Raw genomic sequence first — 21,205 nt, 5'->3', positions numbered from 1 at the left:
TATTGTTTTAAAATTATCATATTAAAACAATAAAAATAAATAATTTAAAACTTAAAAAATTATTCGAAAAAAATATTGCTGCACCGCGACTCCCCATTTATACATTTTTACCGGGAGCGGATAATTCGTGTATGACATGTCGGTTTGAAGGATTAGAGGAGAGAGCAATGGATGGATTGCGCGTAGTTAATTCGTTTATTTCCCTTCAAGCTTTCGGGATTCGGAGTTATAAGAGGAATGCCCATTACCTGTTTAAAATCCCATCAAATCTGAATTTAAGATCGGCGTTTGAATGCCTGGAGTATTCAAAGAACACATTAAAACAAACGAAAAAAAAAAATGTTACGAGATAACTTGTGTTTGGTATTGAAAGTGGATGGAAGATTTTTTGCAGACAAAAAAAAATCATCAAAAAAAAACAAGAAGAAGAAGAAGAAGAAGAAGAAGAAAGAAAGAAGGAAAATGTTAGGAAACTTGTACTTTTCAATTGATGAGCACTCCCAGGTGCGTACTATAGTTTATGATTGGGATTGTGTGTGCCGGCCACTTCTTGTTTAAACCTTGAATCTTATTTGTCGGAATGATGTTTGCTAAGTTATAAATGAAATCAATCTGTAGTCCCTCTCATTCCATAACGATCTTATTCTGTCATTGAATTCACCAGTCTCAGTGTAATGTTACAATTTCATGCTAAACATGGCTTATTTTTAGCTGAAGGTTTTGCAGAATTACTGCAAATTTTCTGCCGGTTGTGATGAACAGTGGAAAGCACCCCAGATGACTTGGTGGAGTAGCTATCAATTACTCCAGGAACAAACAAAGGAAAGAAAGAAAGATATATTGAACAAGAAATTACTTCAGTTTTGGATATAAAAAATTCCTTCTCAACACAGTCCAGTGTTTTGCAGGACCTAGATAGAAGGCAAGGAAAGTATTGACAAGAATGAGTAACAAGAAATTCGGGTAGGTGATCTGTGCATGATTTTCTTTTCCTTGAAGAAAATCCTGTACACAACTATGAACCTTCTCTATCCCTGGAACAATTATGTCCAAGTTGATGTCTTGCTACAACCGGTACAAGGACAACTATGAACCTTCTTTATCCCTGGAACAATTATGTCCAAGTTGATGTCTTGCTACAACCGGTACAAGGACAACTATGAACCTTCTTTATCCCTGGAACAATTATGTCCAAGTTGATGTCTTGCTACAACCGGTACAAGGACAACTATGAACCTTCTTTATCCCTGGAACAATTATGTCCAAGTTGATGTCTTGCTACAACCGGTACAAGGACAACTATGAACCTTCTTTATCCCTGGAACAATTATGTCCAAGTTGATGTCTTGCTACAACCGGTACAAGGACAACTATGAACCTTCTTTATCCCTGGAACAATTATGTCCAAGTTGATGTCTTGCTACAACCGGTACAAGGACAACTATGAACCTTCTTTATCCCTGGAACAATTATGTCCAAGTTGATGTCTTGCTACAACCGGTACAAGGACAACTATGAACCTTCTTTATCCCTGGAACAATTATGTCCAAGTTGATGTCTTGCTACAACCGGTACAAGGACAACTATGAACCTTCTTTATCCCTGGAACAATTATGTCCAAGTTGATGTCTTGCTACAACCGGTACAAGGACAACTATGAACCTTCTCTATCCCTGCAGCAAATCGGAATCGAATTCTGAAAGCAACTGCCGCCAGTGACCATCGTCAGACATTAGCCATCAGTCTTCTTCATCCACTTCATGAAAAGGAAGTGGCACCGTCTTGACTGCTCTATACTTGCCAGCATTATTTAGATGCTCATTCTCCAACCTGGACCATCAAAACAAATTTGCACTTTATAAGACCTAATGAAATGTCAGGAAAAATTTAAAATGAGTTTATCATGATCATATTCACAAATGGCTATATCCAATTTCAGACAACGTTTTACCTGTAAAAATTCCACTGTCCTCTCCTGATGACTTCAAGGGAAGCTAAAAACAGTCCCGTTACTCTATAATCAACATGTTCAAAATTTGAATGGAGAACAGTTTGTAGCCAAGCAAGCCTGAGAACAAGGTTCAATCCCTGCAAGAAACGTCCAAAGTTTGATTTAGAATATACTTAAAATTCAAAAGACTTAAACCTGCAACTTGAAAGGAAATCCAATCTGCGTCTGTTGTGTGCTTATTTCAGAAATCTAGTTCTCTTTACTTGCCTAACTAGTACCAGCCTGGCTGATATTGGATAGGAATCGTACTTTCTTAGTAAAATGCTACCATCAGTACTTGCGATATGAATATGTTCGTTGTGCTCTTTCTAAGAACATCTTATCTTGATCATCTTATAACTAAAATGAAAATGGGCAAGTTGGATGTCTAATCAGAAATCAGAATACTTGTTTGGTACCAATATCCGTGAAAGATTCTAGCTTTGCTGGCAGTTAAATTCCTAATCGGAACTGGTGTCATTCCACTTAAAAAGAGAGTGATTAAGGGGATTTTAACAGGTACCATGGAGAAGTAGTAAATGAACTTTCGACGAAGCACTAATTCATTCCTTAGCCAGGGATTCTTGGAATTCATTTGGAGTAAACCCCAATCCATTACGAAGTCCCAATACAATTGGTAAATTGTTGCAGCGCTTGAGATAACTACGACAAGGCACAGCCATCCTACACTCTTTTCTCTCTCATAGGCCACTTTGGCTCCTGCAGCTAACATTGCTGATACATATTTGCCTAGATTGACAAGGTGATTTATCTGTCCTTCGTCAAACCATCGCCTAGCACACTGCACCGACGAATTAAGCATAAGAAAGTATCAATCAGATACAGTTATATTGTTTAAAAATGATAAACTGAACTATAAGCAAGCAAGTGATTGGCACTTAATCAAGGGGCTGGAGAGCTTTTCTTTTCCTTTCTTTCCTTTCTTTTTCTTTTTTGAGGAAGACGAGCAGATTTCTTTATACTGTACCTGCATTGCTCTCCAGTAATAGGGTATAAAGGATACTGCATAAGCAAGATCACGGTAATGCTTAGCCCTCATGCAGTAGCCAAAGTCCTGAGTTTTGTAGCTCCCGGTTAAATAATAGCATGCCACATACTCAAGGTTCCGAAGCATTGGCACCTGTTCAATTACAAATTACATCAGTGAAGCAGTCAGTACATTTTGACTTCCAGTACTGAAATGTTAATTAAGGTTCAATATTCTTTTGCAACAAGGAGCCTTCATTTAGCACGGAAACCAACCTGACTACAAAGCTGGTCAGCCATGAAGAAGTCCAGCATGACAACCTGCGGAGATAAAAATTAGAAGCAGTTAAATAGATGATTTGGTTAAAATTCGTTTCAGCACAGGAACCAAATGAAAATTTCAAGTGAAGGCTGCTTGAGACTTTCGTAGAATGTTTACCTTGTAGAGAGGTGATAGAATGATGTTCCTTATCACACAAAGGAAGCTGTAACGACTTGATCGGTAGCAAATGTTGAAGGGGCACACGAGCAATAACAGGAAGCTCTGCGCATAAAGCAGTGACAAATTTTAGTAATTGACAAAACCAAGAATTGGACTCAAAACAAAAGAATTTACTTATAGTGGATAAACTCTATCAGATTTTCAATCAACAAATTACCAATAATAGAAGGCCTGGGATGGCTTGAACTTGGGAATACGAATGTCGTTTCGTAAGAAGTGACAAATGAATAAACATGACTCCCACCACAGCAGTCATAGATGTGGTGCATATCAAGAATACATCTCTGTACTTTAGCTCCTTTGTGGGGGCCAGCTCAAAGATGAAGCTATAATTTATCCTGGATTTCCTCCACATTAAAATGTTGCAACCATACAAAAAGAAGTGCAGGAACATCAAGCTGAACATGCTGCAAATGACAAAGTCCCCCTTTTTTCTGTAAGCTACCATTCTTTAGGAATTTCAAACATGGTATTGAGAGTAAGTTGAGGAAACTTGCCTAAGCACAGGATAGACAGTTTCCATGTATGCTGTATCTGGTTGCTGTCTGTACATCCCCGTGATACGAGCCATTATTACATAACCAACAAGGAGGGCTATGAAGCTCCCGGTGAACAGTCCTGAATATTTTCACCCACATGAGGTTAATTTTCATCTATTTAAAACTCATTGAACATGGGATTCTCATTATTATCTGTCGAAGAAGTTGCGGTAATATGCGAATTAGATTCAGAAAATTCATTTAAATTTGCATTCAAGGTATGTTGGAAGGTATCGCGTAAAAGCTGTGCAAACCAGTTTAAAAGACGAGAGTAACATTATGCTTGTACGCACAGAAAACCAGTATCTGATATATTATGCAATGCAAGGATCATAATTTCTTATTTTTTCAGATCAAAGAAGGAAATTTAACTATCCAATAGAAGATCAAGGGAGTCATAATGCCTGATATGCGTGTTGGGTGCTCATTCAAAAATGTCCACGCAAAATACACCATAGCTTTTATTGCTCAAGGAAAAATAGTGGTCTTTTTTAGGAGCTAATAGTATTCATAATATTCGATACTTGTACGGGTCAAATTTGTATCTAAGATGATAATGGTATGACATGGGACCTATGCTTTATCATCCACCCAAATAAAGTGAACCAGGCACTGCCCTTCATTTGAAATCCCAGTGGCCTGATGGGTCCATATTTATGTTTCTTTAAGCCCTGTATCATGTCACAAAGTGAACAAGAACAAAGCTCTTTACCCATATGATTGATCAAAAAAGGAAGGTAACTTAAAAAATGTTATCCCGTAATTTTAGTTTTAGACTAATTCAGTCAAACTTACTATTAAGAAACTCACCGATGAAAAAGGTCACAGAGTGTGATTCTGTATGTTGATGAGGTTTAAGATATTTTCTGGCCTTTCTTCTGTCTTCTTCAGCGAAATGTTTGATAAATAGATCCTCAACTTCATCTGCTAAGTTCATTACCTGTCGTTTCTGAGACTAATGAGCAAGACTAACAGATTCACAAAAACATTTTGGCCACAAAATTTGAAGTGACAAACAAGCATATCCAAGTTCTATTTTCACAAATCTAAGGACTACCCGTCAGTGCAGACATGAGAAGCAAGATCATTGGCCACTTGACATTGTCGGAAAACATCCTATAATATTTTTTTCTGCAACTTGGCTATACATAACGGGACCAGATATTTAACATTAATTAGTTTTTAAGATTCGGAATTTACCTTGTCTGAACTGTTAAAATAGGAGCTTTCGACAACTTTTAGATAGATGGGAAGCACTTGTTTTTCAGTTACCTATAAAAAAGAAAAAAGAAAACCCAGAAAAACTCTTCGCCATTAGATATGTATGCAGGCCAAAATGAAATGTTAAAAGAGGTTTAAAAGGTAACCCATTTATGTACTTTATCGAATTTCTTCAAAATCTTTATAAAAGCAAGCATGTTCAAGTTCCTGAAACCACATCATTAATTGCAGACAAGTAAGCTTCTCCATATCCAAATGAAATATCAACAACGCAGTAGTGTCTTTTTTTTTTTTGCCTTTTCTTGAAAAAAAGAAGCAATCCTTCAATTAAACACCTGTAAGTTTCAAGATATCCCAACCCTTTATAGAGTTCTATGAAACCTCCTTTGATCATCTTCTCTGCATGATGCAACTTTGTTTTGTTGATATGCAGCTTGCTCCCTTCAGGGTTGCATTTCTTGGAGGACTGACTAACTAAATCTCCCCAAACTAGGTAACTGATCGCCGAGAAAGTACGAGAAGGTGTTGTTAGAGGAATGTTTATCCTTAAATTCTTCCCTTGGCAATTGAAAACACGGCCCGAATGTGTCCTCAGTTTGCTAACCTCTCTTCTCATGATCCTTGTTGATTTTCCCATCTCTTCTGATCTTGGGGAGTCTAGGACTTCATTTTTCTCCAAGCCATCTGTGCTTTCGTCCTGAATCTGTTCTTGTTCTATTCTGTCTGTCACTGAATCTTCCTCTGCAGCCAAGAAAAAAAATGATACAGAATAGAGATCATGAATTTAGTGATATCAGATTATTTTAAGTTAAAGAAAGTAAAATAAACTCTTGCACGTGAATGCTAATACTAGTCCCACTTAATTAAGCTATTTCTATATTTTTTTCTCTGCTACAGTTTTACAAGTTTAACAATTCCTACATGCTAAATTTTGATTATGATGCCTGGGGGTACTTTTCTGCTAGTACTGATCTTTTATGGCCCATATTTCGAACAACATAGGAATTGAAACATTAAGTGTCAAATGCACTTGTGTTGTGCATGAACTATCATCTTCCGAGTCACGAGAGCAAAAATATGGATGCGAGTCCTAATGGTAAGTGCATATGCAGATTTAAATGAGGATAAGAAAATGTCACATTATATTTTATCTTTAATTAAATGACGTAAGTTTGAAAAATTGACTATCCTCATCACAAGCCAAAGTTGGAATGTGTCATTTATACCACAAGAGATTCTGCAATCAATAGAGGCATCCTCAGTGGAATCCTGAGCAGAATTAGCAGCTTTGTCGCGCTGTTGTTTGAATGCAGCTTTGAGCTCAACAAGAATATCCATTTGTTTCTTCAAGCAATCCCCTCTATCCAAGAACTCTTTCTCCTTAGTCCTGTAAAACTGGTTAACTTTGTTAAGTTGCAAGTCCAAGCATGAGAAAAACTCTTTGGCAGCATCACTATCCTCAAATTGTTCAACCAGTTCTGTCTCGTACATATCACCTTTACTAGCTGAAGATGCAAGTTTCTTGTGAACCTGTTAGACACCAATATTCATCACATTAATTCTTGTCAAGTATATCAAAGAAGTAATGCATGTATATGTTAGGGGTAGAGAGGACTACATGAATGGCTTCATGGTCCTTGTGTTGATGACCAAATATAGAGAACTCCCCCTTAAGAGAGGAAAGGATGTTGCTAGACAAAGATTTATGATGACTGTGCTTGATGAGGGTGTTCTTGTTGTTGTTATTAAGGAGATGGATTTTCTTGAGGTCTTTCTTGAGTTGCCAGTAATCAACAAAAGCCTCTTTCCACTCAGGCACAAGCTGACCCTCAAACTGCTTAGAAAACTTCACCATCCTCAACAACTCACCCTAGCCTGTCACTTATGTTTTCCTAGAGAAAACAAAAGAAATGAAAGAGGTTGTAACTAGGTGAAGTTTTTTTGTGCAGCTAGTTTTGTTGAGACTTGAGAATGTGTTTGATGGCAGCCCGTAATCACATTATTTAAGGGATGGGAAAAAAAAAAAAAGAAGGAATATGATTGACGTGCTCGTACCGATGCTCGACAGCACATTCTAAAATATCCTTTGCAGTTGTACTAATAATTCTATGCTTCGTCCACTTGAAAGTTATAGTGGCCAAGATTCGCCGGAAAATCATCAAACCGCCACCGGATGTGATGGCTTCTCTGCCAACATGTTCTCATGAAGGTTTTGAAAGGCTTGGGAATTTAAAGTGGATGAGAGTGGGGACGTTCACATTTCAAACATAAAAGGGGAGCTTCCTGCAATTGCATGACCGAGTAATATTTTGGACAGTAAGTACATTTATTTTTATTCATTTCTATATAAGATTTTTAGCTCTTAAGTATGGTGGAGTCCTCCTAAATATACATGTACATGTATGCTGCCGGTGTGTCCGTGGATGTATACGATATTCTCTCGGTGTTTATTCTATCTATTTATATGCTCATTCGCCCTTTATATATATATATATATATTAATTATTTTAAAACACAAAATTTAGGTACTCGGTGCTTTATTAAATTTTAAAAAGAGTGAATTTGATTGGCTAATCATATACAAGCTCACAGATGTTGCTTCTAATTAGACCAGCCTGATTTCCACTAATTCGAGATCAATTAAAAGTTCCAATTGTTTCCGATCACCGCTGCTATCTTTTTAGACATGAATTGCAATAACATCAGCAATATTATAATTGTGGAAAATGGACAGCGCGCTTATGGTGGCTGACTCAAGGAGACGCTGCATTTATTTGCTTAAGATAATATCGCTTTATTTCATAAAATAAATATGTTTTCTCTACATTGCCATTCAAAGTGTGAGTCTAAAAGAGGGATGCAAGAGAATAATTTCTTTATAAATAAAAATATTGATGGATTTTTTTAAGAACATGTTTAACTTTGATGTATTTTGAAGTAAAACTCTGGAAGATTGTATGTACGTATATATTTCATAATCATTTTTAATTACTGCTTATTCTACAATAATATATCTTTTATTTTCAAATATTTTAAGTTAGATAAAGAAAAATTAATTTAATAATAGATAAATTAAAACCAAACAAAAAGTTTAAGAAATTCAACATATAAGTCGAAAATACTTCAAACATTTTCTATCTAATTTGATAAGCAGTGAGTTAGATATTAATAATATATATATATATATATATTTATCTATTAATATAAGTGTTTGGACTAACTTGCGTGTATCTTGATTAATTTCATGGGTCCTGAAATTAACGACTATATAAGTTTTTAATGGTCTTAAGGTTTGTAGGACTTGAATTGATAATTTTTAAAAAATAAATTTAAAAATTTAACTAGTTAAACTACACCTCTCAAATTAGAATATATACTTTTTATTTCCTAGTAACCATGCCTATGCATCGATCGAATAAGACCTTCAAATCAGTGTTATTAGATTAAAAACAGAGTTTGAACAGACAAAAATGTTGATCTATTGGTCTAATGATTCAATCGATAATTTAACATTTAGTCTAACATGTCACTTATTATGTAACAAATATATTGTGGCTTGTGGACAAATAACTTTTATTTTAATGCATGAGGCCTAGGGTTTAATACCAAGAAAAAGGATTTTTTTTCCTTTGAGTTTTTATGTGTCCGTTTAAGTTTGGTTAAAGTTGGTTCTTAGTGGATCGATGCATAAAAGGTTTGCATCCTTAAACTGGTTCAATCAATGATTCATTTTGATAACAATGCTTTGGTCATTTTTTGTATTAATATAAATTTTGTATATTCTTTATAAATATATCAAAAAAACTATTTGATATGAAATACATTAGTAATTGATTTTCTTACATAATTATAGAAGTTTCTTATAGTAACATGCCAGAAGCAGAGCAGTTGTACTTATTCGGTCAAGGAAGGACGGATAGAGAGCGAAAATCATTACAGACAAACATGGAAAGAAAGGGCGAAAATCATCACAGACAGACATGGAAAGAAAAAAAGAACACGGATCAAAATATATATGAGATCCAACTGAAAGTTGGCGCACGATCGACCATAAAATCCAAGCTCATAGGAGTCGCAGCCCCACGTACACCTGCAAGAGACGCCCAGGGAGATGAGCAGCAGCAAAGGCATTCAATGCACACCGATGGAGGCGTGGTGAATGTCAAAAAACAAGAAGAAAAAAAGAGGTCAACATCACACCTCAGAAGGGAGGATGACACAAGATAGTAAAACACAGAAGATTGAAGAATTAGTGCGCATATAGCGCACTAGGTAAGCTAGGAAAAAAGAAGAAGAAAGGGCAGTAGAAAGCCACTCAGTGACAGTTTAACTGTTTGTTAACAGTTGAGTCCATAGTGTATTTGTGGGACAATCAACAAGGCCAGACAGTGAATGGCTCAGCTGTTCTTGTTTTGTTTTCATGATATAATTTATAATATGGTTGTTGAGTTACATGGTCTAATATTGTATTAACATTTATAAAAACATTATAGATACCCACAATTAAAGCATGTTGAAAAGATTATGGACAACGAGACAGAAGTAGATTTTCATATGATGTTTTTCAACTTGGTAAAATAAAAAATATTGGCAAGATGTTCTGATAGGATTTGATCAAATCAATATTGATTATAATGAAGTAGGGAAAATATATTAAAAATATAAGGATTGAATCAGGAGTTTACTCTTTTTAGGGCTTCTAAAAATCAGAAACTGTATGTGTGTGTGTTTTACGAAATCAGTATGGTCAATAAAAAGAACGAGAGGAAGAAAACACATGAACGCAAACCAAAAAGAATAGGGTGGGGGGACACCCACGAAAATCTAAGACTAGGAGTGTGTTGAACCAATCACAAGATGAGAGTCTGATTCGGATGGCATGATATGTTTTGGTGCACTCTTTTCATTGTCTCTCCTTTTCTTCTTCTCGTTAATAACGTTATCATCTCCCATATATATATATATAAAGTAAGTTAAATCACGCGTGAATTCCAATGCAATTCTGCATATGAATTACTGTATACTGTGATAATAAAATTATTTAGGTACGTTGTATGATTAAGAGAATTATAAAGTATTTTAGTATTTTTCATGTTGTAATTCATCTTATTTTTTAAAATTAAGTTTGTTTTATATTTAGATTTTTAGTTGAGTCTAAGTTTAAGATTTAATAGTTTATAATTTTAGTAAATTAATCTGAATTTAGATGTTTCATTTAAATTTATTTGGTTTTTCTTTATGTTTTAGTTTATTTTTTTAGTTTCACCCTCATACATCTTTTTTTTTTCAATTCCAAGGGATTTTCCATTTATTATAAAAAAACATGGTTATCTAAAGTTTTTTTAGGCTTTTTTCAATTTAGTGTTTTATGAGGAATTTTTTTAATTAAATATAAATATCAAATATTTTTCATGCTTTGTTCTAAATGCTTTGACACCTAGGTGGCCCTAAGCCCTGGCTCCTTCAGGTGATGTATTTTAATTTTAATTTTTTGATTTTTTTAAATTTAATCTTCATTCACTAGAATTTTATTTTTATTTTTATTTTAAATTTTTTTTATGAATTTATAGACATAGAAATTTTCAATGTGACCCTTCAATTTAATATTTGATGGTATTTTAGGTTTCAACCCTCAATGTTTTGGTTTAAATTTTTATTTTTGGCACCTTTATCAAATTTTAATTTGTTTTTAATTTTATAATTGGATCTATAATCTTGATTCTTTTTTTAATTTCATCACTCAAGTTTGTTGATATTATTTTATTTTATTTTTTAATTTTATCTTTTATTATTTAGATTTCTAGAGATTGATGGTTGATATTTTTTTCCATTTTTTTATGTGATGTGAAACTGTTAATCTTTTTTTTTTTAAATTTACTAACAACACTTTTTTATTATTTTTTAATGCTTTAAAAAATTACGATCAGCTCGATCGAAACGCAAATAATGTATCTAGTCATGACTACGCCATGATGCATATATGTAGGGGTGTTCACGGTCCGGTTCGGTCCGGTTTTAATATAAAAATTCAACCGAACCAGAAAATACTATTCCTTGTTAATATAACCCGAACCGAACCAAGAACCGGTTCAAACCGAACTGATTTTGTTTGGTTCGGGTCGGTTTTTTAGCCTTAAAAACCAAAACCAATTAAATAAGAAAAAACTTGGCTGAATCACAATCATTGGACAAACTTGGCCGAATCACATTCAAAAAAATCGTTGTTGAAAACTTTGAATCCAAGCCCTTCAGTTGAGATCTGAAAGATCTCCCTTAGCTGAATCACAACCAGTAGATCTATCCAAGCAAGCACAACTACTTATTAACAAAGATTCCAATAGCTTCCCGCAAACTACCGGAACCTCATTAACACAACTGCATGTTAATAAAACTAAAAACAAGGATTTTATCCAAGTTTTCTACCATAAAATATAGCAGAGAGTAGAAAGGCAACAATATAAGAGAAAATGAGTTGCTTTAAGCCTTCCTTGTGCACAGAGGAGAGAAAGGGGGGGAGGGGTGGGGTGGGGTGACTGGAAAAGGAGAAAGGGGAAGGGGAAGGGGAGAGAGAGAGAGAGAGTAGGGAGGGAGGGATAGGTGGGGTGGCTGCTGGCTGGAATGTAAAGGGCAAAAAGAAAAAGGGAAGGGGAAGGGGGGGAGAGAGAGAGAGAGTAGGGAGGGAGGGATAGGTGGGGTGGCTGCTGGCTGGAATGTAAAGGGCAAAAAGAAAAAGGGAAGGGGAAGGGGGGGAGAGAGAGAGAGAGTAGGGAGGGAGGGATAGGTGGGGGGGCTGCTGGCTGGAATGTAAAGGGCAAAAAGAAAAAGGGAAGGGGAAGGGGGGGAGAGCGGGGAGGGAGGGATAGGTGGGGTGGCTGGAATGGAAAGTGAAAAAAAAGAAAGGGAAAGGAAATGGAGGTGGCTGGAAAGGTGGGGGGTTGGAAATGTAGGGTTAGGTTAGGGTATTTATTATTTAGGTTTAGAAAGTTTTTTTATATTTTTTTAGATTTAAATAAATTAGTTCGGTTTGGTCCGGTTTAATCGGTTTAAGCCTTTTTAAACTGGAACCGAACCGGACTAGATGATTTTTTTTATTTTTTAATCAGTTTATTCGGTTTTTTCTATCGGTTTGGTTTTTTCGATTAATTTTTTCTCGGTTTTTTCAGTTTAATCAGTTGGTCGGTTTTTTTGAACGCCCCTACATATATATGTATATATATGCTTTTAGGCTTGATATTCATCCCACAATATGTACAGTGTGTTAAGTCCAGAATTAATGAGATGCCACTCTTCAAGTATACACCTTCAAGATGCATGAAGTGCTCCCACCAAATTAAGGAAATCAAGAATTTTGAAGTGTAATGTGTTAGGTTCAGATTTCCATAGCATGGGAAGATGATCATGTGGGCATATGATTCTTGAATTATTAATTTTTTTTTCCAGAAAATGCCCTCAAATTAGTGGTAGAGCACATTTCATTAAGAGGAATATCTCCCACTTTAGTGTAAATTATTACACCCCATTTAACATCTTTGCATCCTTCGAAAGCGATTGAAAACCTGTCTCTTCATTTTCCTCTCCTCCGCAGGTTGATCGATGATTCAGACTTAGCATATGCTTCAATATTTAAGGTTCCATACTTCGAATAATATTGTATATGGATAGAGGTCATTTGTACAACATTAGATTATAGCCGCCCAGGATGTTTTCCAAGTAAATGCTCTACCTTGCATCTTTCATGTGTGATTTAATGATCTCTACGGCTTTGACGTGCTGACCAGGTATTCACTTGGGTTCCGATTCTTGTGAAGATCAAGTGATACATAGAAACCACGATCTCCAGAGGAGTTGGGAGAAAAAACTACTCATGTACACGATGTGTAACTGAATGCATGGTATTTTATGTCGGGAATTTTTTCTTGATGCAAATTATAGGTTAAATCTTAAACAGTATCAAACCTAGAAAGTTTAGTGAAGCCTGATGTATATATATGGATTATATTTAATGTATCTTACACGATGAAGACATGGACTCTCCGAATGTATCTTCAAGTGCAGAATCATCATACCGTAAGATTTCACCATTATTTTGAGATATTTATTTTACGTGATGCTAAAACTTTAGTAAATAAATAGTTATGAGTTTGAATTTACTATTTTTATTTTTTAATAAAACTAAGTAGGAAGTATAATGTTTTACATTAATTTCTGGCATACATCTTTAAATAAAAATCTTTTGAATTTAAAAGATTTCACCATTTTTTTGTGCTTGATGGAAACTCTAAAAATAAATTTATATCACTCTAAAAGTTTTATTGCTACGTACGACTATCAAATGAATTAATAATCTTACGTTGCCTGATTTCAAGATAAAAAATTAATTAGTTTAGGTTGCTCTTCTTAGTAAAAAATTCTATGAAAAAAGAGAGGGAATAATGACTTTATTTGTTCTAATATAATAGAGAGATTCTCCAATTTGTTCTTGTATATATATAATTACATCAATCTAGCATATGCTTGAAAGTTCTTTCTCCAATATATACTTCCCTGGACCTTTTTCATTTAAACTAATAAAAAAGAAGAATTATATGACTTGCGAACCTATTTGATATAAAAAAAAGTCTCTTATTCTAAGTATAAATATTGCAGATAGCTCATAAGTCTTCATATTTTAAAGGTTGTATCTTATAAATACATGATAAATTAAATGTTACATGTTACATGTTTAACTTTTAGTTAGATCTACAACCTGTTTTTTACTATTATGTATTATTTAAATTGTCCAAAAATAATATAAATTATATTTTATAATCTTATCTAATTAATATTTAACTTAAGTTTTTTTATACAGTATAAGAATATATCTTACAATTTCTATTTTATTTAATAAAAATTAAGTAAAAAAATATAAGTTAATACAAATTTTAAATTAAAAAAAAAACTGTTATTTGATAAGATGTTAGAAAATAATATGAATTATATCTTAGAATTTTACTTAGTAGTTTAAATTTTGTGGTTGAAATAATTTTTTAACACAAATTTATAGCTATAACTATATATGTTTTTCAAATTTAAATAAATAATAAATAAAATAATATATTACAAAATTATTTTTTAATCATGAGTTAAATTGGCACAATCAAAGAGAAATTAGAAATAAGAATGGATGATATGGAGCTATTTCTTCGGCAGAAATAATAATAAAGAAGCTGTATTGGATATAATGTGAGCAAGCTGATCTATCAGTCCATTATGAACACATATACATTATACATATATTGGCAAGTGATTATTAATTAAACTATGGCTACAACCAGGAATCATGTTGCTTCCTTGGCATGTTCCAAGTGGAGAAATATTGAGAAATGTAAATTATTCAGGAGTAAACCATAGCGTTCACGGGTACTGGATTAATTTAATTATGACAGTATTGTACTTTCGCGAATCAGAATAACCTTTTCTATAATTTTGGGACTGTACCTTGGCATCCATGATTTGGAATTTTTTTTTTAAAAAGAAAAAATAATAATTAATCGGTGTCACTTCAAGTCAAGATAACGATAAACCTAAATTTGAGAAAAGATTGTCCTATTTTTGGAATGTATTAGGGAATAAGATCATAATCCGTAAGCCCTCGTATATTCGGTTTCCAAAACTTGATGCTCCTAGTTGCACTAATTAATGAATTAATTAGGCAAAGCAATACGCTCTCCGTATAAATTATAGGCTTCTTTTTTTTTAATTGACAAACCTCAATTACTTTTAGTTTTGTTTCAACCTCTTAAATATAGTTTTTTGCCTTTTTTCCAGTCACGTTTCATCCAAAGCATCCGTCAACCAATCCATACAAGTCACGTGTGCAGGGTGGCGCTCCGCCGTGGCCCTCCAATGTTTTTTAAAAATTAGTTCCAAACCTTGTATTCAAGAGTTATTTTCAAGGCCCTCGAAGAGTACTTAATTATGATCCTTATAGTTAAGAGTGATTTTAATTAGTCCCATCCAGTGGTTTGGTTTATTCTACTCATGACCTTATTTGTTATAGTTTAATTGTAAATTCATCCATAGATTTTTTACCAAATTCAAAACAATATCATTTTAACTTTTTATTAGAAAAAAGAAGAAGGTGATAGACTAATGATTCAAGAATTGCCCCAATAATTTAATTTAATGATTTGAATTCTTTATGAGATAAAATCTCTCTTGGAGTTTCAAAACTATTTTTATTTTCCCTTCTCACTCATCTTCCCTTCCCACTCATCATATAATAAAGGATGGAGAAAACTTTATATATACATTTACGTGCACGTGTCTATATCAAGAAAATTAAATATTAAAAAATTATTTTAATTCAATAATTTAAATTATGAAAGGAAATTTTAAATTATAATTTATATTATTCTTTAACATACTTTTTAAAATGAGAGTTATTTGAATTTGAAATTTACACAAATTTATATTATTTTATATTAAATTTTTATTAAATAAATAAAAATAATAAAATTTAAACTTATCTAATATTATATTAAAAATTAATTTAAATTATTAAATTAAGATCATTTTTCAAACACAATTAAATGTACTTTCCTTTTTGAATGTATCAGGCATATTTTTTTGACCAGGCGAACGATCATAGTCCACTACGTTAGTGATGATTTACCCTCTTTTTTAGCACTCACGCACGAAATTTGTGCCGTGTACGAATCATTGGACGTTACAATCTTGGATAGGATTCTCTGAATCAATTAAATAATGTTAAGAATTGCAATAAGCTGGGGCAGGAAATCCTAATGCAGTAGCCAAGTGCAAAAGCAGTAACGGCTCTGTAAAAGTGGCGATTCCCTTTTTTATGATTATAACAAGTGATATGAATTCATATTCTTATAGGTAAATTTCAAATAAGTATAAATATGTAGCTTTCCCGTTGGATGATGGGTTACATGAATGAGAAAACCAAATGCATGCAAGAGAAACGAAAAGTTATATATTATTATACTGTAAACTTAATGGCTTGCATGGTAAGCATCCATTGAAAAATCAATGATAAATCTGTCAAAAAATAATATTAATTAATATGGAAACTGATCCTAGTATTACTTTTGTTATAGAATTATGATAATGTTGATGATGCAAAGTTACTATAAGCATGTAATCCCAAGGAAAAAGTTGCATGGTGCTGCTAGCTTGCTAGCTACGACCGTTCCCTACGGCCCTACCAAGAAAAAAGAAAGAAGGAAAGAGAAGCACCTGAAAAAAGAAGAGGAGGATATCTGAAAGGATATTCCTACGCCAGAGATCTTCTTGTCTCGTTGCCATAGGAGAAGCTTAAAATGAAGTAAAGGTGACGGTCAACATTCCACGCTATCAAACAAACTGGGCTAAATCTTTTCCTCTCCAACAAAAGTAGAAGCAAATCTTAGCCCATAAATACGGATGCAGAACTCCCATAATCATTGGAGTCCAATCATGCATGTATTTTTAATCACTATGCAGCACTCGCATATATTAGGGTAAACCACATCTTCTAAGTCAATTTTTTAAAACGTGGGAGCAGGAAATCAAAGAGATTAAGGAAGCTGGGTTGTGACCAAATCAACTTAGTGAAAAAGATAAAAGAAAAAAAAACGAAATCAAATTAAATGCTTCTGGAGATTGCTAAAACAAGTGCTCTCTGGTTTGTTTATTCAAATTCAATATTTTCAAGCAGCACATCTTCAGATTCTCAAATATTCAAATATGGTAACATCTCCGATTGGCTCTGATAAACAAGACGAGAGACAGAAAATGACCGCCATCCCAAGTGTTTAATAGCTAGGGTGCAGATGTGAGCTAATATTTTAATTATAGTGAACTTATCTACACTAAAAAAAAGGTAAAGTGCCATTTATGATTGAAGAAAAAAGGGGTAAAACCAGTAAACAACAATTATCTCAAGGCTCGAGCAATAATAATTGTACTTGTTATAAGTTATCAACACTGTGTGTTTCTGCTTTTGTTTTTTGAGTTTTTTTTTTAAAGTATTTTTGGTTTGAAAAGGTATTAAACTAATTTATTTTTTTATTTTCTAATGGTTTCTCATGTGTTGATATCATAAATAAAAAAAATAAAACTAAAAAAAATATTTTAATATATTTTTAAGTGAAAAACTATTTAAAAAAACATTTGAAGTATAATATTTAGGGTATGTTTAGAAGTATAATGTGATTAGGTATGATAGTTATTTTTATAAACAACCCATTTAACGAACAAAACCCCACCATCAAAAATAAATTTTGCATGTTTTTCTTCTTTTTTTTGTGTGTTATACATAAAAAAAATTATAACACATAACTATATTACAGTCTCCCTCCGAAAACATATTCTTAACTTGAAAGTCTAACCGTGAGCTCAATGTCCACAAAAATGACCCACCAACCCACAAGGATTGCCCTCGAGAGAGCAAAGCAACTGATGGGCGTGAGACTTAGCCTGAAGGCCTCACTCGAACTTTCACACACCACCCTCTCAAACTTTCTTGCAGTTAACTCGGTAAAGTCTTGGTCCTTTTTCGTCAATTAAGAAGATACTACGTGGTATCTTTCTTACAATGATTTATATAATTATTAATTTTAAAATTTATATAATTAATTTATATATATATATATATATATATAAAAGTATATTTCTTGATAATATATCGAGCAAGATATTAATTCTTTTATTTTTATTTTTTTATTTAAATTGAATGTTGAAGGATCTAACTCTATTAAATAGCTACTTATTTGACCTAATATTTTCTATGTTTCACCACAGTAGCTTTGGAAAAATCATTTTAAAGAAAAATTCCAGCAACCTCTTCGCTGTTCTTCCTTCTTCGTGGCTCATATAAAAAGAAACAGAAATTTCTGCTATTTCTTATCGTCTTGTTTATGCATTGAACCATTGCAATTGGCAACGAATGCTCTTGCACGGATGATTCCTTGGGACCTATTACTAGCTGAGCAGCCATACGGCGTAGCTATCCTCTCAAGTCTCACCATGCTGTCCAATTTTGAGAGGTAACCATTGCTCAAATATCTATGAAGTGTTTGGATCGGAGTTGCTTTATTTTTTAGTGTTACTTGAAAAAATATTTTTTTAATATTTTTACTGATTTTGATGCTTTAATCTCTGGAACAAACACACCCTTCAACTAATATTGTATGATATTTTAAGATTTGGCTTGCTTTCCCCCTTTTCAATTACGTATCTCTTTCTAATTAACTTAAATCCGTATGTTACTTGGCTAAGGATCAAATATTATTTTAGAATTTTATGCCTGCAAAGCATACTATATGTCCAAAATTTCATGACCATCTGTATCCCTAACTCAAGATATTTGGAAGCATATATGATTCAAATTGATTTATACTCTTGAAAAAGTCATCCATTAGGGGAGGATAAGCTGTTCACACTTCTTCACCTCACCGAGAGATTGGAGGAGCTTCTTATTTTCTATTTACGGGGATTTTTTTCCCCTCAGGTCTCTACTTAAACACAGTGAAAACTCTTACTCCATTATTCGACATTGCTGGGTTTGGTTTTTAAATTGTTTATGTATATGGCATGTTTTGAACGATGGTGTACTTGAACTTAATATACACCACATTACAGCGGAAAAAAGCTTAATTTGCCTGACATGTGATTTTGTAAACTTCATCAGTTGTATTTTTTTTTGATAATCCGGAATATCTAGGTTAATTTACATATATTATGATTAATTTTTAGATTTATTGAATATTCTATAAGGCTCGTACACAAACAGATAAGATATTACGAGGATAATAAATTAATGTATAGAGAAGATTAAACTGAGACAGTCATAAAACAAGTCTTACAATTGCAATTAACCACTGAGTCATACCCTCAATTGCGGTTGGATTTCTTTTTATGTGTACCAGTACTAAATAAGCATGAAATTCAATTCAATTTCATGGGATTGATTGAGCTGTAGAGAGGATGGAACATCAACAACCTTTTATTATGAAGTGGGCCTTATTTCTAATCGGGCCTTTCAGAATTGATTGACCCCACCATAGTCTGCGGGAGACTATATAATTACGGGCCTTGGGTGCACTATACTCGCTCTCGTTGGTTATATAATGTAGGCCCGTCAGGCCCACTTTTGAATTGTGAATTGAACGTATAAATTCTCGATAGCAGCTCTTGGTTTTGAAATGCTCGTGAAATGACATGGATGTCAAAATAAAACAGTTCTCAACTCCTACTTTCGCATGTAAGAATTGTTGTTTCAGTTTTCTTTTCTTTTACAATTCTTCATGCTTGTAATTGTTATTTTCATTTATTCTTCTCAATCTCTATTTGATTTTTTTTTCTTTTATTAACCCAATCATGTGGTATTGCTAACAGGTAAGATCCTCTCTGGGTTCTTGCTCCCTTTCTAAATGAATGCACAATGACTGAAATCAACCGTAGTGCTTGCTGCCAAAACTTACAAATTATTGTGGAATACACCCTTGTGATTGTGGGTTATGTCTGTCATGGAGTATGCTTTCTACAAATGGTTTTTTTCTTGAGGTGGAGAAAAGAATGTTCATGTGCAAAGATGATTAAAATGAAAGAGCTCCCCTACCCCTGCATATACACTGCAGGGGCAGCTTGAAGGCTCGTGGAACATATGCATTGTAGTGAAGCCAAAAAACCGGATTTAGCCGAGTAAGAAGGGATGGTAATTGCTTATCCTGCAAGGTTTGGCAGGTATGCTTTACCCAAGTATTTGAGCTGTCATTTTCAAAGCCATTTTCCTTAAGCCTGTTTTTACTACCATTATTGTTTTCTCTAGGTGTTCGGTGCTCGGGAGAAAGCACATGGCTTGTTGAATGCCATCGTGGATCTCTGCCATATGTTTGAGACTTTAGGCTGCGTTATAGTAGTTTAGAGTATAAGACTAGAACTTTCACAGCCAAGGTGATTTCTGCTTCAAAGTCAATCACGTCTGAATATTCAAGTATTTAATGCAAAATCAAGCTTGTTCTTCGTTATTTAATATTTTCTTGAAGTCCATTTCAGCTCAGCTCCTGTGTTTAGAAAAACTCTATTGAAAGCCTTTTGAATCTCTTAGCTTTAAATCTTGTTATTGGATCAATTGGAACCTCTAACGGATTTTTTAGTGTTATTTGATAGCATCGCCACCCTTATAGATTGTAGATTGATCTTGCTATCTTCTAGTTGCTTCGATTCTTCTTCTTTTTTTTTTTTTTTGTAAATGGCGACCTCCCCATCCTTTTTATACATAATACATGGCTGTTTTTTTTCGATGTTTGCTATACTTACATCCTTCCTATTCATTTAGTTTGTCATTCATGTGATGGACAAGATGGAACAACTTTTTCCTGCTTTGAAGTTTGATGTGGAAAGGAAATTTAGCACCCGAGTTTCAACCATTGTACCCTGCCTTGTTTCCCAATATGCCTTTTGCCCTTCCTTATGGTTTCTTAGGGGGTGTTGCTTATGTTTTTTTCTGCATTGACATTGGATGCATATCTGCCCTTCCATTTGCTATTCTCTTGCTATATTTTACTGTCTTAAAGTTAGCTCTTTTGTGTTCAAATTGTTGTTGCCACTAGACAAATGCTGATGTGATTTAATGTTCAGTCTTTCCAGCTTTTTGGCAGCGCCGTGCAACCATACACCGTTTCTTAACAAACACTTTTGCCGTGATCTTAACTTCCTCTTCTGCAGTTTCATGTTGCAATTTTGAAAAGCAGTCTCTGCAGTTTTTCTGCACGCCATGGAGGTTACGAAGTTTTTGGATGGACTGTTGCAAAAGTTGTTTTCTTCTATCAATCTTATGTGTGCCAACTTCTCAGATCTTAGCGGAGTTGTAGTATTTCTTTCTTGCATCACAAATGACAATGTTGGTTTTTGTTTGTCAAATGATATACAATGAAGTTTCATTTTACGCTTGCTTTCATTCCCCCCCACGAAAACACC

The 21,205-nt window shown here is 33.8% G+C and overlaps 1 protein-coding gene across 2 annotated transcripts; it reads right to left on the bottom strand.

Annotated features, from left to right (window-relative positions):
- Positions 1 to 821: 821 nt before the first annotated feature.
- Positions 822 to 7,519, bottom strand: LOC105123097 (phosphate transporter PHO1 homolog 1-like). 2 transcript variants are annotated; one of them, XR_841799.1, is made up of 15 exons: positions 6,858 to 7,519; positions 6,466 to 6,769; positions 5,575 to 5,980; positions 5,398 to 5,446; positions 5,219 to 5,290; positions 4,829 to 4,958; positions 3,977 to 4,097; positions 3,637 to 3,886; positions 3,417 to 3,521; positions 3,254 to 3,298; positions 2,979 to 3,131; positions 2,514 to 2,792; positions 1,952 to 2,088; positions 1,663 to 1,830; positions 822 to 1,520 (listed from the first exon to the last, which is right to left on the bottom strand). XR_841799.1 is itself a non-coding variant. In XM_011022582.1 (15 exons), the coding sequence occupies exons 1-14, from the start codon at positions 7,092 to 7,094 to the stop codon at positions 1,740 to 1,742; spliced, it is 2,379 nt and encodes a 792-aa protein (XP_011020884.1). In that variant the 5' UTR covers positions 7,095 to 7,519; the 3' UTR covers positions 1,555 to 1,655; positions 1,693 to 1,739. The 2 variants fall into 2 exon arrangements, 1 of the variants encoding a protein (XP_011020884.1); XM_011022582.1 differs by lacking the exon at positions 822 to 1,520 and adding an exon at positions 1,555 to 1,655 and having other exon boundaries at positions 1,693 to 1,830.
- Positions 7,520 to 21,205: the final 13,686 nt, after the last annotated feature.

Source organism: Populus euphratica, unplaced genomic scaffold (assembly GCF_000495115.2).
Source record: "Populus euphratica unplaced genomic scaffold, PopEup_1.0 scaffold1.1, whole genome shotgun sequence".
In the NCBI taxonomy this organism is placed as follows: domain Eukaryota; kingdom Viridiplantae; phylum Streptophyta; class Magnoliopsida; order Malpighiales; family Salicaceae; genus Populus; species Populus euphratica.
The sequence above is the reverse complement of the archived record's forward strand: the minus strand, read 5'-3'. Positions and strand labels throughout refer to the sequence as shown.

Coding starts and splice junctions, on each gene's coding strand:
- LOC105123097 (XM_011022582.1), bottom strand. CDS start 7,094: ATGGTGAAGTTTTCTAAGCAGTTTGAGGGTCAGCTTGTGCCTGAGTGG. Junction 4,959..5,218: donor ATTTTAACAGTTCAGACAAG/GTAAATTCCGAA, acceptor CAGAAACGACAG/GTAATGAACTTAGCAGATGA. Junction 3,522..3,636: donor TCCCAGGCCTTCTATTATTG/GTAATTTGTTGA, acceptor CTTTATGCGCAG/AGCTTCCTGTTATTGCTCGT.